The 24,446-nt window shown below is 43.8% G+C and overlaps 1 protein-coding gene across 1 annotated transcript in view; it reads left to right on the top strand.

Annotated features, from left to right (window-relative positions):
• LOC126483882 (hillarin) overlaps window positions 1-24,446 on the top strand; it is a 553,379-nt gene that overhangs the window by 417,617 nt on the left and 111,316 nt on the right. Inside the window, exon 2 of the mRNA XM_050107138.1 lies at window positions 13,401-13,517. Within this exon, the coding sequence (XP_049963095.1) occupies window positions 13,401-13,517 (117 nt within the window). The remainder of the gene's footprint in view (window positions 1-13,400; window positions 13,518-24,446) is intronic.

The following is a 24,446-nucleotide window of genomic DNA, read 5'->3' as shown; positions in this document are numbered from 1 at the left end:
ATTTGGCTTTTTTGAGTCGTCAGCTGGTTTGATGCGGCCCGCCACGGCTTCCTCTCATGCACCAACCTCTCCATGTCAGTCAAGAATGTAATGCAGCATCTGATCAAAATCATCCCGACACTTAGATTTGCGCTCTACCAAAACTATGGTTCGGTGGTTATTTTACACTACATAAAAGACGTAGTAAATGGTAGGATTATTGGTACTACAGGTAGCATTGGCGCGGTAAGAAGCATAAATGAATGTGTAAGAGAAATTACGAGCCGACGACTTCTCCTTGCCTTTTTGTTTGTATGCTACTTTGTTTTGCATATAACAAGAACCGCACATCATTCAGAGTTAGACCATTGTGCATTTCGTATCTTTACAGAACATAAATTCCATTTTTAAGTAATAAAAATTATTTGATCATGTAACTTCTGCGCTTTTACGTAACCAAAACAGTTACTTTTGATGTAAGTACAGTTTACATGGACGCCGGCCGCTGTGGTCGAGCGGTTCTAGGCACTTCAGTCCGGAACCACGCGGCTGCTACGGTCGCAGTTTCGAATCCTGCCTCGGGCATGGATGTGTGTGTTGTTCTAAGTCTAGGGGACTGATGACCTCAGATGTTAAGTCCCATAGTGCTTAGAGCCATTTGAACCATTTTGAACAGTTTACATGCACAAACATAACAAATGTATATAACATTATTGTTATTTTGTACTCAACAGTTCTTCATCATGACCAAAGGCGAGAGCTTCCTATTATTGTTGATAAATGTGAAAGGTGTTTATGAGTAACAGAAATGTTTTTAGGTACACTGATCAGTCGTATCGTTATGAGAACCTACCTAAAAACTGGTAGTTCTGCCTCTGGCTAACCGCTGCGACGTGTCGTACCATGAGAGCAATGAGCCCTTGGCAGTTCGTTGGGGGAAGTTGGCATCACGTCTGAACACACATTTCACCTAAATCCGATAAATTCCGTGGAGGGGACGATGAGCTCTGACGTCACTTTCAGTCACATCCGAGATGTGTTCGATCGGGTACAGATCTGGCGGGTATTGGAGTCAGCAGATCAATTGGAACTCGTCACTGTCTTCCTCGAACCACTCCATCATACTCATGGCCTTGTGGCATGGCGTATTATCTTGTTGAAAAATGCCACTGCCGTCGGGAAACCCTCATGAAGGTGTGTACGAGGACTGCAAACAGTGTAAGATATTCCTTGGCCGTCATGATGCCTTGCACGAGCATCACTGCACCCATGGGCGCCCACATGAATGTTGCCCAGGGCATAATGAAGCTGCCGCCAGCTTGTCTCCGTCCCGCAGTACATGTATCAAGGGGCTGTTCCCCTCGAAGACGACGGATTCGCGACCTCCAATCGGCATCACGAAGAAGGTATCGGGATTCATCAGACCATGCAACGTTCTGCCACTGGGCCAACGTCCGGTGCCGATGGTCACGTGCCCATTGCAGTCGTGGTTGCCGATGTAGTGGTTTTAACATTAGCACATGCATTGGCCGTCGACTGCGGAGGCCCATCTTTAGGAATGTTCGGTGCACTGTTTGTTCAGACACACTTGTACTCTGCCCAGCATTAAAGTCTGACGTCAGCTTCGCCACTCTTCGCCGCCTGTTCTGGTTTAACAGTCTGCCGAGCCTACGACTTTCGACATCTGTAATGAGGGGTGTCCGCCCAACCTCGCAACGTCTGGGACGTGGTTTCTCCCTGGTTTCGCCATGTGTTGAAGACACTTACCACAGCACTCCTCGAACACTCGACAAGTCGTGCAGTTTCTGAAATGCTCGTGCCGAACTTCCAGCCCAACACAGTCTGTCCTCGGTCAAACTTAGATAGGTCGCGATCCTTCCCCATTCTACACACGGACAGTATGCTTGGTGATACTACAAGCGCCGTGCGTGTGTCTGACTAGCAGTCATTCCTCGACATGTTTTGTTGTTGAGGAAATTCCGTTGTCTGGCCGTATGTAAAAAAATTTGTATTGTTTCTTTGTTTTTACAACACCCGCCCCTTTAACATTGCACCTCAACTACTAACAAATGAAATCCGAGTTAAACATTGATAATTTTAATTTTGCTGCAAATATGTTTACTTTGAAGTAACAGGCGGATAACTGTGTAGAACAAAAATGCTCCGTAGGTTACCAGGCACTTTATACACCCTCAATCGGTTTCTAGATAGTTCACTGTTTCCGGTTTTCAATGGAATCTAGTAAGTCACTAGCCGCATACGTGAAGAAAGCGATCGTTATATCGTAACTTCGGATAGGTATGCAACACACCGAACATATAGGTAACGTGGGTACAACCTTAGCTGACCAAAGCTACTTATGATAGTCTACGGTAGTTTCGCAACTCTACCGACACCTGTTAGTGGACATTACTATTGGTTCTGTCTACTCGAAGCATCGAGCGAGGTGGCACAGTGGAGTCGCATTCGGGAGGACGATGGTTCAATCCCGCGTCCGTCCATCGTGATTTACGTTTTTCCCGATTTCCCTAAATCGCTTCAGGCAAATGTCGGGATGGTTCCTTTGAAAGGACGCGGCCGATTTCCTTCCCCATTTTTCCCTACTCTGATGGGACCGATGACCTCGCTGTTTGGCTCCCTCCCCCAAATCAACCAACCAACCTACTCTGGGTTTCAACTCTGCTGGGGCACTTTATAAATGCGATGTCTTAAAGTCTGTTGAGGATAGGCAGCCCATTCTTTCTCAAGAGTCGAAACCAGAGAAGGCAGTCATGTTTGATGCCGGGATCTGAAGTGAAGTCGACGTCGTAACTCATCCCAGAGGAATTCCATTGGGTTCAGGTCGGGACTCAAAGCAGACTAGTCCATTCCGGGAATGTTACAGTTCAAAAACCGTTGTCTCACATATGCTTTTTTTATGACCAGGTGCACTGTAATACTGATAAAATCAATCATCGACTCCGAACCGATCCTCTACGCACTACACAATGTTGTACAATATGTTCATATCCTCACTCGTGTATCGATACGTGGAACTGTTTCAGTGTTTCGGAACGGCTGTGGTTCACTGTTTCGAAACAGTGGTGTTTCATTCCGCTCTGTGTCGGACGAGATTCGGGCTCGGCACAGGTACTGAAACACAACATACCACTTCGTGAAACACTTTCAAGGGCGTCGAAATCTTTTTGAGAAGCAATAGCATGAAGCTTAAGGTATCCGAAAATAAAGCTTCGTTTCTAGCTGACTGTCCTATTCCGAAATGGCGTAACATCTGCTTTATAAACACTAACCAAACAATAAAACAACGTATACTATTCACATTCAAAATAATAAATATGTGAAAATCATTCAGTTAAATTACACTTTTTTATAACATACGTTTCTCTGGTCATCTACAGTAATCATATTAAGAAACGCAAGCCTACAACATTTTGAATAAAAAAAGGCTTAGAGTGACAGTTATTAGACATAAACATAAATTTGATGTAGGTATAATTGCAAGCAATCTGTTTGACGTATCACTGATAGTGTAATGGTGAATGCGAACAGCTGGGAAGCATGGTGAATTTATAGTAACAGTTCGAAACACCTTGAAAGACAAAATTATTTTGTTATATTTTGTTATTTATTTGAATTATTTGACATTATCTGTGAGTCTATAGTCACTGGCCATTATCCACAATGATTCCTTTTGTGTGCATGGAAATTAGCAGGATGGGTATATTAGTCATACTAACGGAATGTGGGAATCCCAGTAGCATATCCGTTGTTTCTGCAGTTTGCTCCCACCTCCAGTTCTGTTCGTGGTGGTCCTTCCGTCTTCAGCTATGGCTGTCCTCAGCCAATTCAAAAGTAACACGACACGAAAGCAGCGCATTTGCTGCAGGAAATACGAAACTGCCAAGACGCCTAGGTGATACTTTCATACTTTCTGCGATATGATTAGCGCTCTCGCACCTCATTTGTGTTTATGTGGACATTCAAAATGATAAAATGTGTAGGTTCATTAGATTACAAAACACAAACTGTTTCTCTGTTTCGAAACAGCGTATCGAAACATTTCATTGTACTGTTTCATTTGTTTCGAAACAGTTAGGTGTTTCAGTTTGCCCATCTCTACTGCCCAACACTACACAAGCGAATATTCCAACAATGGGTGCAACCAGCCACAGACTCCACACAGCGCAGTCAGCGATTTTCATACAGAGCACTACGTGGCGTTACCAACATAAAAACCTAAACAGCCTACTTACATACTGACAACGCAAAACTACCCACCTCCTTTTATACTGGCAATCCCGCCTCTCGTGACATCTAGTGGTCATTTCCACATTACATTGCGTGTCCGGATAGTTGCGATCAGATAGTCTACGTAGTGTGAAGTCGTCAGAGATGATAATCGTCTACCGACAGGGGCACATTGTAGAATATTATCCTCGCAAACGAGAATGTTGTCACTGAAAGGCTGAAAGAGCTGGTACGAAATTAACTTATTCGCTGATTATGAAACATCGCTTTTCTTGGTCATTCTTTTAGTTCAGTTTAACGCTCAATTGCGCCAACGCTTCATGCAGAGGCTGTAATTTCCCTAGTAAAAAATAAAACTCATTAGGTGCACCGTCCAGTCGCGGTCTAGCAATTGTGTGGAGGAAACAGGTTATCCTGCTTTGTACGCTCGCATTTGAAGATTGACTTTCGCGCAAATTACTTTAAATTTCCACGTTAGTCAGCGTATTGTTACTGCAGCGATTTATTATCTTTTATTAGCCTATTTCAGTGCTTGTTTGTAAGTAACTATTACAGAAGTTTTAACGAGGGAGAAGGATTTTTAACCTGTCTTCGCACCTCTAAACCAAAGATGAAATGAAAAGTGGAAATACATACTTTTTAACTTGGAGTACGAAACCCCCTAATGGGTTCGAAATAGGCCACGACGTAAACCTTGCTGCTTTAACCCTACGGGATTTCATGGAATCACGTAAGCACCGAAATCCCGGTCCAGCCATCCAAATCTATGTTTACCGTGATTTTCCTAAATCGTTAAGCCGAATGCCAGTATGGTTTCTACACTGGCAATTTCCTTCCTTGTTCTTCCGCTATATACTCCGTCTATAACAACCTCGTCGTCGACGGGAGAATACACCGTACATGGAGAACCATATCCCTGCCTTAACAGACGAAGTATGAAACATAAAATAAAAAATTTAAAAAGAAACAGAATTCACAACGAGGGAGTTGTGCAAATTGGTCACAAATCGCTATCATGTAGGTATCGACGGAGAACGGAAAAGTGGAAACTTCTGGCGGCCGATCGATGAATCAGCGACGCTGCAGTGTAGTATCACTGCACAGCGGCCAAAGATAGTAAGTAGGGGACACGTCGATACCAGGGCATAAAACTTTTGCGAATTTTATTCCGTCTACTCAGCTGGGCAGTAACTGCACCTCGCAGACAGACGCGTGAACGATATACGCAGATGTCAGCGTTTGAGAGAGGATGTGTAGTTGGGCTAAGTCGGTTGGAGTAATCGACGAATCGCTCGTCATTTGAATAAGAGCGACGCCACAATGCGACGATGTTGGCACGAGTGGGTGAACCATGGTCGGAGGACCGACAGGACCGAGCAATCGTCAGGCAGGCACTGGAAGCCCCTGTTTCATCATTATTATCGATCGGACATGCAACTCGTGCTTCAGTGACTGCGAGGAAAGTAGGCTGAACTCACATCTCCCCTTACGCCGATTACCGTTGACCTCTGTACACCAACAAACCAGTATGCGGTGGTGTCAGGCGCATTCGGCCTGAAATCTCATCGACTGGAGTAGAATTGTGTTCAGCGACGAGTACCGCTTCGAATTAAGCCCGGATCACCTGCGAAGGCTTGTCCGGAAACGCCCATGTCAGCGGCGAGATATCGCATGACTGCCACCCGCCATACGGCCCGACAACCAGTAGATATGGCCTGGGGTGTCGTTTCATTTCATAGCTGGACCCCTTCGGGTGTCATCCGCGGCACCGTTACAGCACAGCGGTACGTCGGCGATATCCAACTCCCCGTTATGTTGCCATTCATGACAAGCCATCCTCAGCTTATATTTCAGCAAGATAATGCCTGCCCGCACACGGCGAGAGTTTCTACTGCTTGTCTTCGTGCTTGCCAAACCCCTCCTTAGGCAGCAAGGTCGCCGGATCTATCCCCAATTGAGAACGTTTCTACATCTACATCTACTTCTACTTCTACATCTACATATATATTCCGCTAGCCACCAAGCGGTGTGTGGCGGAGGGCACAGTTCGCGCCAAAGTCGTATTTCCCCCCCTTCTGTTCCACTCGCGGATGGCGCGAGGGAAAAACGACTGTCTGAACGCCTCAGTCTTTTTTTTCTTTGTCGTCAGTCTACTGACTGGTTTGATGCGGCCCGCCACGAATTCCTTTCCTGTGCTAACCTCTTCATCTCAGAGTAGCACTTGCAACCTACGTCCTCAATTATTTGCTTGACGTATTCCAATCTCTGTCTTCCTCTACAGTCTTTGCCCTCTACAGCTCCCTCTAGTACCATGGAAGTCATTCCCTCGTGTCTTAGCAGATGTCCTATCATCCTGTCCCTTCTCCTTATCAGCGTTTTCCACATATTCCTTTCCTCTCCGATTCTGCGTAGAACCTCCTCATCCCTTACCTTATCAACATTCGTCTATAGCACCACGTCTCAAATGCTTCGATTCTCTTCTGTTCCGGTTTTCCCACAGTCCATGTTTCACTACCATACAATGCTGTACTCCAGACGTACATTCTCAGAAATTTCTTCCTCAAATTAAGGCCGGTATTTGATATTAGTAGACTTCTCTTGGCCAGAAATGCCATTTTTGCCCTAGCGAGTCTGCTTTTGATGTCCTCCTTGCTCCGTCCGTCATTGGTTATTTTACTGCCTAGGTAGCAGAATTCCTTAACTTCATTGACTTCGTGACCATCAATCCTGATGTTAAGTTTCTCGCTGTTCTCATTTCTACTACTTCTCATTACCTTCGTCTTTCTCCGATTTACTCTCAAACCATACTGTGTACTCATTAGACTGTTCATTCCGTTCAACAGATCATTTAATTCTTCTTCACTTTCACTCAGGATAGCAATGTCATCAGCGAATCGTATCATTGATATCCTTGCACCTTGTATTTTAATTCCACTCCTGAACCTTTCTTTTATTTCCATCCTTGCTTCCTCGATGTACAGATTGAATAGTAGGGGCGAAAGGCTACAGCCTTGTCTTACACCCTTCTTAATACGAGCACTTCGTTCTTGATCGTCCACTCTCATTATTCCCTCTTGGTTGTTGTACATATTGTATATGACCTGTCTCTCCCTATAGCTTACCCCTACTTTTTTCAGAATCTCGAACAGCTTGCACCATTTTATATTGTCGAACGCTTTTTCCAGGTCGACAGATCCTATGAAAGTGTCTTGATTTTTCTTTAGCCTTGCTTCCATTATTAGATGTAACGTCAGAATTGCCTCTCTCGTCCCTTTACCTTTTCTCAGTACGAGCTCTAATTTCCCCTTGTCTTTGAATGGTGATCATTGCGCGATTTGAAAGTTGGTGGTAATAATATATGCTCTACATCCTTAGCGAAGATCGGATTTCGGAATTTAGTGAGCAGCTCCTTCCGTTTGGCGCGTCGTCTATCTGCAAGTGTATCCCACTTCAAACTTTCTATGAGTTTTGGAACCCTCTCGTGATGGCTAAATGTCAAAGTGACGAATCTTGCCGCTCTTCTTTCGACCTCTTCAATCTCTTGAACGAGATCCAACTGGTAAGGGTCCCATAAGACTTGACGAACTAACGTATTGTAAACAATTTCGTTTGTTGAAGGACTGCCTCGCTTCAGGATTCTACGAGTACCAATAAACCGCAGTCTAGAGTTTGCCTTTGTAATCTGATCATTCCATTTGAGATCATTTCGAATAGTCACACCCAGATACTTGATGGACGTTACCGCTTCCAAAGACTGGGCATTTATTTTGTACTCGCACATTAATGGGGATTTTCGCCTTGTTATACGCAGTAGGTTACACTTACTAATATTGAGAGATAACTGCCAGTCATTACACCACGCATTTATTTTTTGCAAATCCTCATTGATTTGTTCACAACTTTCGTGTGATACTACTTTCCTGTAGACTACAGCATCATCGGCAAACAGTCTAAGGCCGCTGTCAATACCATCAACCAGGTCGTTTATGTAAATCGTAAAAAGCAGCGGACTTATTACGCTGCCCTGGGGCACATTTGAAGTTACGCTTGTTTCTGCTGAAGGCACCCCGTTCAGGACGACTTACTGCTCCCTGTCTGTTAGAAAACTTTCTGTCCAACCGCATATGTCATCGGATAGACCGTAAGCACTCACTTTTTGGAGCAAGCGACAGGACAGAACTGAGTCGAACGCCTTTCTAAAGCCGAGAAATAAGGCATCAACCTGGGAGCCGATATCTCGAGCCTGTTGTATATCATGCAAAAAGAGGGTCAGCTGTGTCTCGCATGACCGCTGTTTCCTAAAACCGTGCTGATTTCTGCAGATGCGCTTCTCAGAGTCTAGAAAGGTCATTTTGTCTGAACACAAAATATGTTCCATGGTTCTACAACAAATTGATGTCAGTAAAATTGGAACATTATGGGCAGGGCCCTGCAACCAGCTCGAGATTTTGACCATGTAACGCGCCAGTTGGACGAAGTTTGGCACGATATCCCTCAGGAGGACGTCCAACAACTCTGTCCATCAGTGCCAAGCCGAATAACTGCTTGCATAAGGGCCAGAGGTAGGTCAACGCGTTACTGACTTGCTCAATTTGTGAAGCTCTTTCTCTTGAATAAAATTTCGAATTTTTCTGAAATTGTAATCGTTTGCTTGTCTCGACATGTACATCATATCTATCATTTACGTTCTATTCGGATATTCCTTCCTGGTGCGTTTTTTTTCTTTTTCCCCCCTTATTGTGTATGTCCTCACTGAGAGAGGAACCCGCAAATTAAAACACTTTTATTTTTTCTACAATTTCTTTGAAGAGCCAAATGGTTATATGACGTATATAATTCGACTCAATAAATGAAATGTAATATTATAGGTTCTCCGATGTGTGACGGGTAAGAAAAACATGGAAACGTTGCGTCAGGACGGCGTTGTTATTCGTCTCATATCCCGAGACGATTTCGTCACCCATCTAAGTGGTATCAGAGGGGAGCCAGGCGGTGTTTTACATAACGGTGGTAGACAGCCGCACAGAAGAAGGTGTCAGCCGGCGGGAAGAAGCGTCAGTTTTTATGAGGGCACCTGGTGGAACATTCCAGGGCAGTGGTTAAGACACTGCACTCGCGTTCGATGGGACCGGAATTCAAATTTCCATCCGTCCACATCCCGTTTTACCGTTTGCGTGGTTTCCTTAAAAAGGCTAATCCAAATGCAGGAATTATTCCTTTGAATTGAAGAAAACTGATTTCCTTCCGCAGCCTACTCTAATCTAAATTTGCTCTCCGTCTGTTACCACCTCGATGTTGACGAAATGTTACCCTTAATATTTCCTTTTTTTCTTCTTTATTCGAGATTTTAAGCAGTAACTCCCCACCCTCGATTCTTTAATGAGTCGAACGCTCGTGTATAAAACAGCTCGAAACGTCTGATTACTTTAGAAATGAGTTAATCTGTTAAATACATAACGTTAAGCATGTAAAAGCGTTATGGTTGAACACACGCCTCAGTGTTTATCTCCAGAACTATGCGTCGTACAACGCTATAATTTTGTAAGCGTATTCAGCGATACGCGTGGATATTGTCTGTAAATTGTGTTGCGAGTAGATTTATAGTAAAGAAGTAATAAATTAAGTTTCAAATTACATGTACTTTGCTGGAAGTCGCTAAGTGTTCTCGTTCTCAAATGTTCGAAGAATATATTCTGCGTTATTTGCGCGTCGATCAGTTAGCCTCCCTTAACTGTCTCAATAAATATATAGTTTGTAATTGTAATACTTCAGTTATTAACTGAAACCTGTAACGTAAGATTATATGTCGTAATGAGTAGATTATAACAGTATTTTACATTTTGAAATTCTCTAAATAATTATACGGAATGTTGAAAATAAAATTTTTGTTGCCTCTGTGAGTCGTTAGATAGGAAGCTGCAACTATGTCCTTGCACCGTTGCAGTCCTTTGGTAATATAGGTAGAAGAGTGCAAGAAGACCGTAGCTGCGACAGGTTGCACGCAATGACAACGCGAACATTACGGATCGATAGACAGGATGAGACCCAAAGGCAGATGTCGAAAAGAGGTCACTTCGGCGACTTGCGCGTCGATGGGGATGAAATGATGATGATTAGGTCAATACAACACCCAGTCCCTGAGCGGAGAAAATCTCCGACCCGAATGGGAATCGAACCCGGGCCCTTGGGATTGACATTCCGTCGCGCTGACCACTCAGCTACAGGGGGGAGGAGGGGCTAAAGTCTATTTGGTCAAAGAGGCGTAGTTGGGAAAACCAAACACTAGAATGATGCCTTGCTCAGTCCCGAAAATTATTCGGTAACCGTCACGTCACAGATTTGGTTCAAATGGCTCTGAGCACTATGGGACTCAACTGCTGAGGTCATTAGTCCCCTAGAACTTAGAACTAATTAAACCTAACTAACCTAAGGACATCACAAACATCCATGCCCGAGGCAGGATTCGAACCTGCGACTGCAGCGCCTTTAACCGCACGGCCACTTCGGCCGGCGTCACAGATTTGTTCGAACAGCATGTATTCTAGTGCCTTTTCATCTTGCACCAAAGCCTCCAAAAATCCACGACCCCTTGATCCGCTTTCACAGTATAACCAGAGTAGTTTAGGCTACCACGTTGTGTTTCGCTGTCATGGCTGTCGTTATAGGCAGCTATCATAAATCGTGTTATATTCGCTGAGAGAGCATTTTAACACAGGGAACATGGATTTGTAAAGATCACGACTCCACGAATAAACCTGGATGCAACAGGTCATTGCTCCCTTCGCATTCGAACTAACGCAACTTTCGGACGGATTCATTTCGAAATGGGAAGTTTGAAAATATCGAATGCGATTAGAGTTGACCTAATACAGTTGCTTACGTTACACATCGCCATATTTTGATCCTGACATATATGACATTTGCCTTCCTTTCCTTTTTTACTGCTCACCGTGGCTGCGGCGTCAGTCTGTTCGCGGAACTGTTACATAAATGAACTGTTACATAAATGTTATGAGGAAACAGATTCGGAATACACGTTAGCCGCTACTAAAAAAGGTTTACATTGATTGACAGGACGTTTTCAGCGACTGGTTCTGACGGCGGGGAAAATATAAAACCTTTCACACATACAGCTAATTAACTTCCTTTAGGATGAACACTCAAGGGGACGAAATTATCTTTTAGAAACAATAGAACGAAGACACAGTGGTTGCATTGTCTCTAAGGGACGCATATAACGGTGTTAGCGGTTGAGTTGCGGCTGTGTCATCGTTGAGTCGTGGGAAGCGTTCGCTTTGTGGATCCTTATTTGATCCGCTGTTCCTTCTCTTCAGGAATGCCTTGCGTTGTCAGCAATCCATTCAGGCAACTCTTCGACAATATATTCAGGGATAGGTCAAGTTATTTGGTGAAACAAATAACTTATTTATCAGAAGTGTTGGCATTCAAAATTACATCACTGTTGTGACAATTTTACGAGGAGCAAAAAAGTTGTTCAGACGGTATGTTGTCTGGATGCACAACATACTAATTTTTTAGTGATGAGAATAGATCGAAATAAGCTGAAATGAAGTGTACATATTTTGTCACTGCAACAGTACCTTTCAATAAGGTTTGGTTGCTGTTGTACCACATAGATAGTACCAACATGACTGCAAAGGAAAATTTATTACCGGTGCAGCTAATATAGCACACTTCCACATGCGCTCGAATATACATAATTTTAGAATTCCGACATTTAATTGCGTTCTCAAGTTAATGTCTCTATTCACTGTACCTTTTCAAACAAGATGTATTGAATAGATACCTTCCGACCTTGTTAAGTCACCGTAATAATGCTGTAAATGGGTAGAAAGTTGAATTTCAGTTGATCTGCCATTATTAATGTTTGCCTGGCAATCGTGAATTAATCCACTCAGTTTTCTGAACTATTCCATACCCATTCCCTTCTTTTTCTTCTTACTCTTACTTCCCCTTTGTTATGACCACTGCAGGACTGCCGATTCGTTCATAGAATGGGTTAGCTCTTCTTTCATAACCTCTTCACCCTCTTCCTTGTTCTCCCTCGCTCTTCCTCTGAGACCTTCAATGTTCTCTTTCTTGGTCTGCTCCATTGATGTTCCTCTGTGTGTTCTTATCCCATTCTGTGGCACTTATCGGTACTATATAAGTTAGTGTGTACTTATTCTTCCAGTTGTCCTTTTCTTAATCGCCATCTCAGATCAGTTCGTTCTCAGTTCAACAACCCGTTCTGTTCCCACTGTCTTTCTCGTCCTAAATATTGTCTTCCGAGCTCTTCTGGTATTTCTAGTCAACTCCATCTTGTCCTTGTGAGTATGATTCCTTGTGATATTGTCGTCAGATTCCAATACTACTTTCCCCTTTATCTTTGTTCCCACCTTTCACCTCCTTGTTTGGCCCTAGTGACTTCGAAAGGATTTTATTCTTTTCTTTTCCTGTTACTCACAGTTTTTTTTCCCTAGGTTTATCGTCTCCGCCCCAAATAATGCGAGGTTCTTCACTGTTGCCCTGTAGGTTCTGGTTTTGTGCGTTTGTTGATATGTTGCTTTTATTTTAAACTCATGATTTTACAGTATGCATTCCGATCCTTAAACTTAGCACATTTCAGGAAACAACGTGATCACAATCATCACGCATCGATGATTCATGTAAAAGAAAAATGGTTTTGAAGGAGATATCTGAGAGATATTTATGCAAAAATACATTCGGAGCCGATCCCTGAAGAAATCTACAACGAACTTTTGACAGGAAACATAAGCAGCTGTACATAGGATCTGGTATATTATTTATCTGTTTAAATATCCCTGAATGGGCGCAGAGGTAGAAGTTTCCTTGTAATAAAAAGTCACCGAGTCTTACTGCTGCAGCTTAGCAATAATTATGGAATCGACACCAACTGCTTAGAATGTATCATGAAGGTCGACAAAATAACGATGATTTTTGAAAATAAGATAAACAAACTTGTTTTAGTAGACATTGCGTTTCTGTTTTCCTTTCTTTAGCATTTATTTTTAAATTGCCAGTTTTAATCATGTATAAAATCTATGCCTTACACAAGTGTCCACACCGTAATCGAAGGAAAATTCACAACAAAAACTCTTGCAGTCTTTATTAACATGGCAGTTAATAATTGTTTCGTTGTATTTTTGCAGGACAAGGATGAGCAGACGCAACTGGAGATGAAGCACCGCAAAGAAGAGGATGACCTGTACAGGAAATTTGCCCGCCAGCGGGAAGAGGAAGACAAGAGGATTCGGGAGGAGTTTAGGGTAAGTTCATTTATATTCAAGTAAAAATAGAATTGCTGTAGATTATACTTGTTCTTCAAGTAGTATATTAACTATCGTGTGGCAAAGAGTGCGTCCCATAAAGCCGAAACGCACTCCTGGTCACGTGTATACGGCGTTCAAGACCTGTACTGAAAACTTAACACGTGTTACAGAAAGGAAGATTCTTAAATTCTCCCATCAGAGAGAGGCCTGATAACTGAAATGAGTAACAGTTCTTAGGCCTCGTCGCCTCTCTGTAATAGTGGTAGTTCCTGTGTAGAATGTTTTAGCCGCAGGTTTATGCCGTGACAGTGGATTATATTAGCATATTACCAATAAAAAATAATAATCATTCGAACAAATGTTTGGCAGGAATTACGAAAGTAAATACCTATGAGGAGCAATCAGAACAATAGCTAGAAGCTGCAAAACATGTTTACGTACAACAATATTCCACATTTTGGAATTAACTAATCGTTTGATTACTTTCTGCATATATCGTTTTAACACAAAAGAACAAACGTTAATAAAATATACATTTTTCCGTATGTTTACTTAAGTAAAAATCTGTGAAGCAAAGGTTAACGAAAAGGTCTACTAAGGTAGAGTTCTTATGAATTGTGGTACGAAATAGTTCATCTATCATCTATTACCAGAAGCTGTACTACATGTACTCAACCTTAATTTCTTGATTTATACGTCTTAATACAAAGAGCAAAGAACATTCAGATCGGTCACTAAAAATGCTGTAATCTACAGGAAAACATCATCGCTCAGTAAGTACGAACATCAGCAAAATCTAGACAAAGCTTCGACGTATTGGAATGAATTTTACATCACTTTAAATCTGGGCAGGTACAATATAACCAAATAAATAGAAGAAAAATCCGGTATCATGCAGTTGTTATAATGCTCTAGACGTACTAAATACACTTTTTTGGAACAGTAATGTGAGGTAGTATGAAGTAGCACTACTCATTAAATCAGCTGTATGAAGGGAGGGTGAACGTATCAGATAAAATTAAGCTACGGTACTGATAATTCTTCGTTACTGCATATGTTTATGTGATCACTATAAAATCGGCCTAACAGAGGACATTTAAAGTATTCAGACAGGATGCTGAAATTATAATCAGATGGTTAGAAGGAAATGGTTGAAAGAAAGAAGAGTGTCTGCTAGCGGAATGTTGAGCAAATATAGACAGAAGCTGTATGTGGTATGGATTTTCTAGATCGAATAGTTCACATAGGGATTATTCGGAAAGATAAAATAAGGTAGGGCGTGGATAGGAGTACAGTTATTCATTTTTCGCATACCTCGTTCACTAACAGATCAAGGAAAGAAATGACTAGTGATTGTACAGAATACGCGCCGCCATCCGCTGATAGGCTTCTTGCGAAATATCGGTGGAGGTCTCTCATTGTTAAGTGAAAACTGGAGAGACAGTCGCTTTCTTTTATCCAACAAACACTTACATTCATCAAAAATCGTAATTTCTGACGGTTCACTGTAACTACAACTAGTGAGATGGGAAGCATAAAGGAATTGAGCGAAGTCTTGGCAAAAGAGACCACAACAGTGCTGAAGCTTTGAAGAAAATTTCTGTTAGATTACAAGTAATGTACGGAGGTTTTCTTGCTGTTTACTTCTTCACCTCCTTACGGTCTGTAGGCAGCGGGATGGTCTAATGGCAATCCTCCATGAGCTAATCGTCTTGTTTTCCAATGTAAGTGGCGTCTTCTGAGAATTCTGCTCGTTACTTTCATCGTTTTCATCTTGCTTCTATTTTCCTCTGTTAGAGCAGCACAACAAGATGAGTGACGTAGTAAACAACTGATTCAGCTATAGAGTTATTTTAAGCTATTTCCACATAAGCAAGTTCCTCCTCCGTATTTCTCAGTACTACTTCATACGTTCTTCGGCCTGTTCGGGGTAGGCACAGCATGCGGTGCCAGTATCTGGTCTGCGATTCATATTTTTGCAACGCTCTATAAGGTTTTTTTGTGCAGGATTCTTTTCCCGTTTAATAAAATATTCATAGATGTCAACAGAATATACGTTCCATTGAATTCTTCTCTCATCCGAGTAATTGTAGAGCAGAAGTCTCTCTCATATGTTACACCAGAAATAAGTAGGCATCCCAAGTTTCTGAAATCGTTTATCCGTGCCAGATTTCTCCCTTGCAACCTGGTAACATTCTGCTCCTTTCTCCGTCTACAGTTCATCACTTCAGATTCGTCTTCCTCTTACTGACCTTATCGCGTGTCTCGACGGGATCGGCCTGTAATTTCGCATTTGGCAAAGTTAGTGATAGTGGGTGGCCGGTAGCCCTTCTTGACGCCAACACAACTTCCCGTGATGGCATTTGTGCACCCTATATGTCACCCTATATGTCTGTGTCTACTGTTACCTCACGTGCAAGTGTCGAAGCTGAGTGGCGGTAGGAAGATACAAGACGACTTAGACAAAATTTCCACTTGGTGTACCGCGCGGGGTAGCCGCGAGGTCTTAAGCGCCTTGTCACGGTTCTTGCGGCTCCTCCCGTCGGAAGTTCGAGTCCTCCCTCGGGCACGGGTGTGTGTGTCGTCCTTAGCGTAAGTTAGTTTAAGTTAGATTAAGTAGTGCGTAAGCTTAGGGACTGATGACCTTAGCAGTTTGGTCCCATAAGACCTTACCACAAAGCCACTTGGTGTGACGAATAGCAGTTAGCCCTAAATATGGAAAAAATGTAAGTTAATGCGGATGAGTCGGAAGGTCAAACCTGCGATGTCCGGATATAGTGTCACTAGTGTACTATTTGACACAGTCAAGTTGTTTAAATATCTGGGCGTGATGTTGCAGAGCGATATGAGGTGGAACGAGCGTGTGAGAACTGTGGTAGGTTTCGGTTTATTGAGAGAATTTTAAGAAAAAGGGGTTCACATGTAGGACGCTGGTGCGACCTGTTCTTGAGTACTGCTCTAATTTTTGGGATCCGTACCAGATCGGGTTGAAAGAACTCATCGAAGCGATTCAGAGGCGGGTTGCTAGATTTGTTACCGGTAGGTGACGCGAATTCTTTACAGACGAATGGAAAAACTAGTAGAAGCGGACCTCGGGGAAGATCAGTTTGGATTCCGTAGAAATGTTGGAACACGTGAGGCAATACTAACCTTACGACTTATCTTAGAAGAAAGATTAAGAAAAGGCAAACCTACGTTTCTAGCATTTGTAGACTTAGAGAAAGCTTTTGACAACGTTAACTGGAATACTCTCTTTCAAATTCTGAAGGTGGCAGGGGTAAAATACAGGGAGCGAAAGGCTATTTACAATTTGTACAGAAACCAGATGGCAGTTATAAGAGTCGAGGGGCATGAAAGGGAAGCAGTGGTTGGGAAAGGAGTGAGACAGGGTTGTAGCCTCTCCCCGATGTTATTCAATCTGTATATTGAGCAAGCAGTAAAGGAAACAAAAGAAAAATTCGGAGTAGGTATTAAAATTCATGGAGAAGAAGTAAAAACTTTGAGGTTTGCCGATGACATTGTAATTCTGTCAGAGACAGCAAAGGACTTGGAAGAGCAGTTGAACGGAATGGACAGTGTCTTGAAAGGAGGATATAAGATGAACATCAACAAAAGCAAAACAAGGATAATGGAATGTAGTCAAATTAAATCGGGTGATGCTGAGGGGATTAGATTAGGTAATGAGACACTTAAAGTAGTAAAGGAGTTTTGCTATTTAGGGAGTACAATAACGGATGATGGTCGATGTAGAGAGGATACAAAATGTAGACTGGCAATGGCAAGGAAATCGTTTCTGAAGAAGAGAAATTTGCTAACATCGAGTATAGATTTAATTGTCAGGAAGTCGTTTCTGAAAGTATTTGTATGGAGTGTAGCCATGTATGGAAGTGAAACATGGACGATAACCAGTTTGGACAAGAAGAGAATAGAAGCTTTCGAAATGTGGTGCTACAGAAGAATAGTGAAGATAAGGTAGGTAGATCACGTAACTAATGAGAAGGTATTGAATAGGATTGGGGAGAAGAGAAGTTTGTGGCACAACTTGACTAGAAGAAGGGATCGGTTGGTAGGACATGTTTTGAGGCATCAAGGGATCACAAATTTAGCATTGGAGGGCAGCGTGGAGGGTAAAAATCGTAGAGGGAGACCAAGAGATCAATACACTAAGCAGATTCAGAAGGATGTAGGTTGCAGTAGGTACTGGGAGATGAAGAAGCTTGCACAGGATAGAGTAGCATGGAGAGCTGCATCAAACCAGTCTCAGGACTGAAGACCACAACAACAACAACAGGTTTGAACATCACATAAGTGCTACGGAGATGCTTCGGGAGCTCAGATGGGAATCCCTATAGGAAAGGCGACATTCTTTTCGAGAAACACTACTGAGAAAATTTGGAGAACCGGCGTTTGAAGCCGACTGCCGAACGATTCCACTGCCTCCAACATACATTGCACGTAAGCACCACGAAGACAAGATACGAGAAATTAGGGCTTATACGGAGGCTTACAGAGCGTTGTTTTTCCCTCGCTCTATTTGCGAGTGGAACAGGAGGGCAAATGACCAGTAGTGGTACAGGGTACCCTCAGGCACGCACAGTGCGGTGGCTTGAAGGCGCAGATGTAGATGCAGATGTAGAAAGTTTTCTAGATGTCTGCGAAGCATGTTACTGAGGCAGGACGTGTGTACGGGCCCGGTATTCACCTAGTCCCATGTCGGTGACCGCCTGCAAACAACTTCCAGCCCTTGTCGTTAATCCGCCGAGCAGATTTGATCCGGGATTGGAGCGCACCGCAGGGTCCTGGAAGTGTTTCTACGCGCTCGGTTATTCGGACGGGTACAATTCACGACTTTGATTATTGTCATAATTAATACTGACATTTAACACTTCAGATAGTAAGTTATCAATTTTCTTTCGTAAAGATTCCGAGTCATTTTCATTTTATGTATTTAATGCTATTAATGTCAGCATGTATTTAATGCTATTAATGTCAGATCTGACAGTGTTGTAAAAATGTCCGTTTATTCTAGTACGAAACGCATGTTTTGATTCACATTCTTTAACTAGATCTTCTACATACCTAGGCCGTAAAAAATTATTTATGGATAATAGGTTTATAGGAGCAACAAAATGGAAACAGTTTGTGTATGATAAAAATGTCTCTGGTGCACCGTTTACACGCCACGAGTCCATGAAAGTTTTGCCGTTTGTAATGTTCAGAGATAGTGTTGAAAGGCTGTGTGCTGAACGTTGTTTTAGAGATGTTGCTGACCTCGTATTGATTTCTTTTTGTGGGGTGGGAGGTGGGGGGGGGGGGGGAGGGGGGGGGAGATGACGCGTTTTGTGTAAAATACAGCTACCGACGCTCCAGAAGAGCTGAATGCCAGTTCGGTCGAAGCTGCAGTCATTATTTGCGACCGACCGGAGTGGCCGAGCGGTTCTAGGCGCTACAGTCTGGAACCGCGGGACCGCTACGGTCGCAGGTTCGAATGCTGCCTCGGGCATGGATGTGTGTGATGTCCTTAGCTTAGTTAGGTTTAAGTAGTTCTAAGTTCTAGGGGACTTATGACCTCAGAAGTTAAGCCCCATAGTGCTCAGAGCCATTTGAACCATTATTTGCGAAACATCTTGTTGTTTGAGCTTGTCAGAGAATCAGTAGTACGCAGATGCTAGTCGTGTATTGATGTAAACGGACGAAATTTTCAGCAACACCTCTGAAACAGTCTTCATCAGGCGGCAGTTTGAACACCGTCTCTGAACATCACTAGTGTCAAAAACTTCACGGACCCATAACGGGGAACGGTGTATCTGATACATTTTTGTCACATACGAAAGCGCTTCTTTTTATTTCCTTTAAACACTCTAAAATTTTGTATACATAGTTTCTCTTGCAACCTCTATCTTAACTACGGGTGATATAAATTACGAGCTTGACTTACTCCTCTAGTTGCCCTTGCGTCTACTTTCTCGTACGTTTCTAATGCTATTTGGTTCTCACTGATATAATTTTAATGCAATTCTAGTTTATCTTTAGATTCTTCAGAGCTTTTGCAGCACGTTGATATCGTCCAGTTTGTTTCCTGTATATATAAACACAATCAGAAGTTCTTAGCAACGTGAAGCAAGACTATATGGAGGCACCGAAAGAAAATGTGCAACACCAGGTAATAAAAGGCTGGTTTCAGGAGCAGGCCACAGTGTTTCGAATCAAACAGGAACGTAAAAGAATGAATCTGATATAATGTTCACACTCGATTTCTGCGAAGTGCGCCCCATAAACATATCAATGACATCGCGTAAACACAATTTCTATATTTGTTGTCTCTGTCTTTAAGTGACAGACCTGAATATATAATTACTGCCATCTCAGAAACGAACGAAAAATCTACACTCCTGGAAATGGAAAAAAGAACACATTGACACCGGTGTGTCAGACCCACCATACTTGCTCCGGACACTGCGAGAGGGCTGTACAAGCAATGATCACACGCACGGCACAGCGGACACACCAGGAACCGCGATGTTGGCCGTCGAATGGCGCTAGCTGCGCAGCATTTGTGCACCGCCGCCGTCAGTGTCAGCCAGTTTGCCGTGGCATACTGAGCTCCATCGCAGTCTTTAACACTGGTAGAATGCCGCGACAACGTGGACGTGAACCGTATGTGCAGTTGACGGACTTTGAGCGAGGGCGTATAGTGGGCATGCGGGAGGCCGGGTGGACGTACCGCCGAATTGCTCAACACGTGGGGCGTGAGGTCTCCACAGTACATCGATGTTGTCGCCAGTGGTCGGCGGAAGGTGCACGTGCCCGTCGACCTGGGACCGGACCGCAGCGACGCACGGATGCACGCCAAGACCGTAGGATCCTACGCAGTGCCGTAGGGGACCGCACCGCCACTTCCCAGCAAATTAGGGACACTGTTGCTCCTGGGGTATCGGCGAGGACCATTCGCAACCGTCTCCATGAAGCTGGGCTACGGTCCCGCACACCGTTAGGCCGTCTTCCGCTCACGCCCCAACATCGTGCAGCCCGCCTCCAGTGGTGTCGCGACAGGCGTGAATGGAGGGGCGAATGGAGACGTGTCGTCTTCAGCGATGAGAGTCGCTTCTGCCTTGGTGCCAATGATGGTCGTATGCGTGTTTGGCGCCGTGCAGGTGAGCGCCACAATCAGGACTGCATACGACCGAGGCACACAGGGCCAACACCCGGCATCATGGTGTGGGGAGCGATCTCCTACACTGGCCGTACACCACTGGTGATCGTCGAGGGGACACTGAATAGTGCACGGTACATCCAAACCGTCATCGAACCCATCGTTCTACCATTCCTAGACCGGCAAGGGAACTTGCTGTTCCAACAGGACAATGCACGTCCGCATGTATCCCGTGCCACCCAACGTGCTCTAGAAGGTGTAAGTCAACTACCCTGGCCAGCAAGATCTCCGGATCGGTCCCCCATTGAGCATGTTTGGGACTGGATGAAGCGTCGTCTCACGCGGTCTGCACGTCCAGCACGAACGCTGGTCCAACTGAGGCGCCAGGTGGAAATGGCATGGCAAGCCGTTCCACAGGACTACATCCAGCATCTCTACGATCGTCTCCATGGGAGAATAGCAGCCTGCATTGCTGCGAAAGGTGGATATACACTGTACTAGTGCCGACATTGTGCATGCTCTGTTGCCTGTGTCTATGTGCCTGTGGTTCTGTCAGTGTGATCATGTGATGTATCTGACCCCAGGAATGTGTCAATAAAGTTTCCCCTTCCTGGGACAATGAATTCACGGTGTTCTTATTTCAATTTCCAGGAGTGTATATCTAATGTTGAGGTGGGACTTAGCATTAGTTTGAACCTCTGGTTTTGCGCCCAAGTAAATTTAACATCATATTTGAAATTATCTGTGAATGCCACGAAGAATTGCCTTCTGTTCTTATCGACGGTATCCCAGTATTTCATCATAAAAAGGTGAATGACTTGGGTAGAGCTTTGGACGAGCACGTAAAATAGACAGAAAATACTGTCGCCACATACTGAAAGACTTCCGCTTGCCTCTTTGTTCTCCAGAAGTTTCGAAACGTGTTTCCACAGCTTGTGGACCGTAAATGTGTGCAGTCACTTGTCCTGCAGAATCTGTAACATAGCGATGTAATACACCACCCCACGATTAGTGAAAATTCTAGACGATTGGTAGTAACCAAGAATGCTTGAGTGCGTTACATCTACACGGTTCCTGTGTCTGGCCACGTCATTGTTTCAAACGCCCATTTAGGAAGGTTTTGACCATAGAACTTACGTGCCTATGACATGCGACGTCTACTTCGTTGATTCGTCAGTGGCATGCCCTCCAGTACTTTGCATCAGAGATTACTACCTGTCATCCCATCGTAACCACAACATCTTATTTGTCTAGTATCCTGGTTGTGCCCATCGGCAAAACAATTTTCTATTGTAGCTGTCCGCTTCTGAAACAAGCTACCCTTCAGTCTCCGCAAAATTTAATGGACTCTTTTAGTTAAGAAAAGGCTGAAGCGCTTAAGAAGCACTTCCTTTTGACAATTTAAGTTTTAACTATAATTAACATACAGGGTGACAATTAGTGAACTATATGAAATAAAATCGTTATAAATTCCAAACGGTTTGCGTTAGGAGGTTCACACTACACGGTTGACAGCAGGGGATTATGGCAATTAGTATGGTTTGCTTTAGCGACGAAACCCACGACGAAGTCCACTTTCAATTGCACTGGATCATCAATAAGCAAAATTAGCGCATTTGGGGGATTGAGAATCCGCATTTCGCGATCGAGAAGTCTCTTCACCCTCAACGGGTGATTGTGTAGTGTGCAGTGTCCAGTCACGGAATAATCGCTGAGATATTCCTTGATGGCACGGTGCCTGGTTGTGCCCATCGGTAAAACAATTTTCTGTTGTAGCTGTCCGCTTCTGAAACAAGCTCCAAAACTTGAAGGTTTGGAAGATGATTTGCTCCCCTTAATCCAAAGTTACCCTGATTTCGACCTGATGTGGTTGATGCAAGACGGAGCTGGACCGCATCGTGGCAGGAGAGTGTTTGATGTCCTGAGGAGCACTTTGGGGACCGCATCCTGGCTCTGGAGTACCCAGAGGCCACTGGATGGCCCTCGATCTGCCGCCATATTCTCCGGATCTGAACACGTGCGACTCCTTTTTGTGGGGCTGTTTTAAAGACAAGTTGTACAGCAATAGCCCCAAAACCAATGCTGAGCTGAAAACAGCCATTCAGGAAGTCATTGACAGCATCGATGTTCCGAGACTTCAGCAAGTCATGCAGAATTTCTCTATTCGTTTGCGCGACATCAACGCCAATGATGGCAGGCGTATCGAACATTTCATAACCTAAATCCGAATATCTGTAGTGATGTTTACATGTTGAATAAAGTGTGTGCACGTCCTAGTTTGTGACTAATTCACGTTTTTTTTTCATGCTGGTCAATAATTGTCACCCTGTAACTGTCAAGCAGTATTTTCTCATTGTCAGTTAACCCCCTTTTTCTACATGTCTCTTCTGTACTTGTGTTCTGTCACTTCAGTATCTCTCTCTCGCCGTTTTTGCCATCTCTCCTCTCAAATCCACTGTTGCCGATGACCGGAGGGCAAATATGCCTACCAGAATTTGTCTCTTTTTCCACTTCTAACAAACGTACATAAACTATGTTTTTCTTGCTGGAGGAGGAGGATATTAGTGTTTAACGTCCCGTCGACAACGAGGTCATTAGAGACGGAGCGCAAGCTCGTGTTAGGGAAGGATGGGGAAGGAAATCGGCCGTGCCCTTTCAAAGGAACCATCCCGGCATTTGCCTGAAGCGATTTAGGGAAATACGAAAACCTAAATCAGGATGGCCGGAGACGGGATTGAACCGTCGTCCTCCCGCATGCGAGTCCAGTGTGCTAACCACTGCTCCACCTCGCTCGGTTTTTCCTGCTGGCTGTTATAGTTTCCGCTATTTATGTAATAATCATTTTCTAACCATTGGATTGTACGTTAGGTGCAAGGACACCCACTATCCTGAGACGTTCTTGTAGTCTATCGATGGAGCTCCCGTTGTGTCGCGCGATGTCACACTCGCGACCGCGGCATGAATGCGCAAAGTCTTAGCGATGTGAGGCAAGTGAGACAAACTACAAATTGGTGCAGGGAGAGGCATTTCACTCACAACACAGACTCTTTATTATATAACTAAACGATTGCAGATCAATCACTGGAAACAGCAACTTTCATAAAATATCTAAAAGTATGCGTACGGAGCGATTTGAAGTGGGACGACCACATAAAATTAACGACTCGTAAGGCAGAGGCCAGACTGAGTTTCATTGGAAAAATCGTCGGGAAATGTAGTCCACCAGCAAAGGAAGCAGTTTACAAAAGACTCGTTCGACCAATACATGAATATCGCTGGCCAGGCTGGGAACCGCCCAAATAGAACTGATAGAGGAAATAGAGAAATTCGAAAGAAGGACAGCACGTTTCGTCACAGGTTTATTTACTAATCGCGAAAGCGCCACGGAGATGCCCAACCAACTGCAGTAGCGGAAGCCGCAAGGGAGGCGTTCTGCATCACGGTTTACTGTTAAAGCTCGTAGTTCCTAGAAGAATCAACATATCTAGCGAAAAGGCGACGAAGATAAAATCAGGAAGATTCGAGCGCACACGGATGCTTACCAGCAACCGTTCTTCCCGCAAACTACTCGCGATTGGAGCGGAAAAAGTGGAAAGTGACATTGTTACACAAAGTGCTCTCCTCCACACATCGTAAAGTGGCTTGAGGAGTGTAGATTTAGATGTACAAGACGAACTGCTCCGCTCATTTACTCCAAGACGTAAACAGGCGGACCCGGATTAGCTGTCAGCACCAGCACACTATTCAAATGTGAAAAAAGTCCCATACTCTAG

The sequence above is a fragment of the Schistocerca serialis genome, chromosome 6, assembly GCF_023864345.2.
Source record: "Schistocerca serialis cubense isolate TAMUIC-IGC-003099 chromosome 6, iqSchSeri2.2, whole genome shotgun sequence".
Classification (NCBI taxonomy): Eukaryota; Metazoa; Arthropoda; class Insecta; order Orthoptera; family Acrididae; genus Schistocerca; species Schistocerca serialis.
The sequence above is the reverse complement of the archived record's forward strand: the minus strand, read 5'-3'. Positions and strand labels throughout refer to the sequence as shown.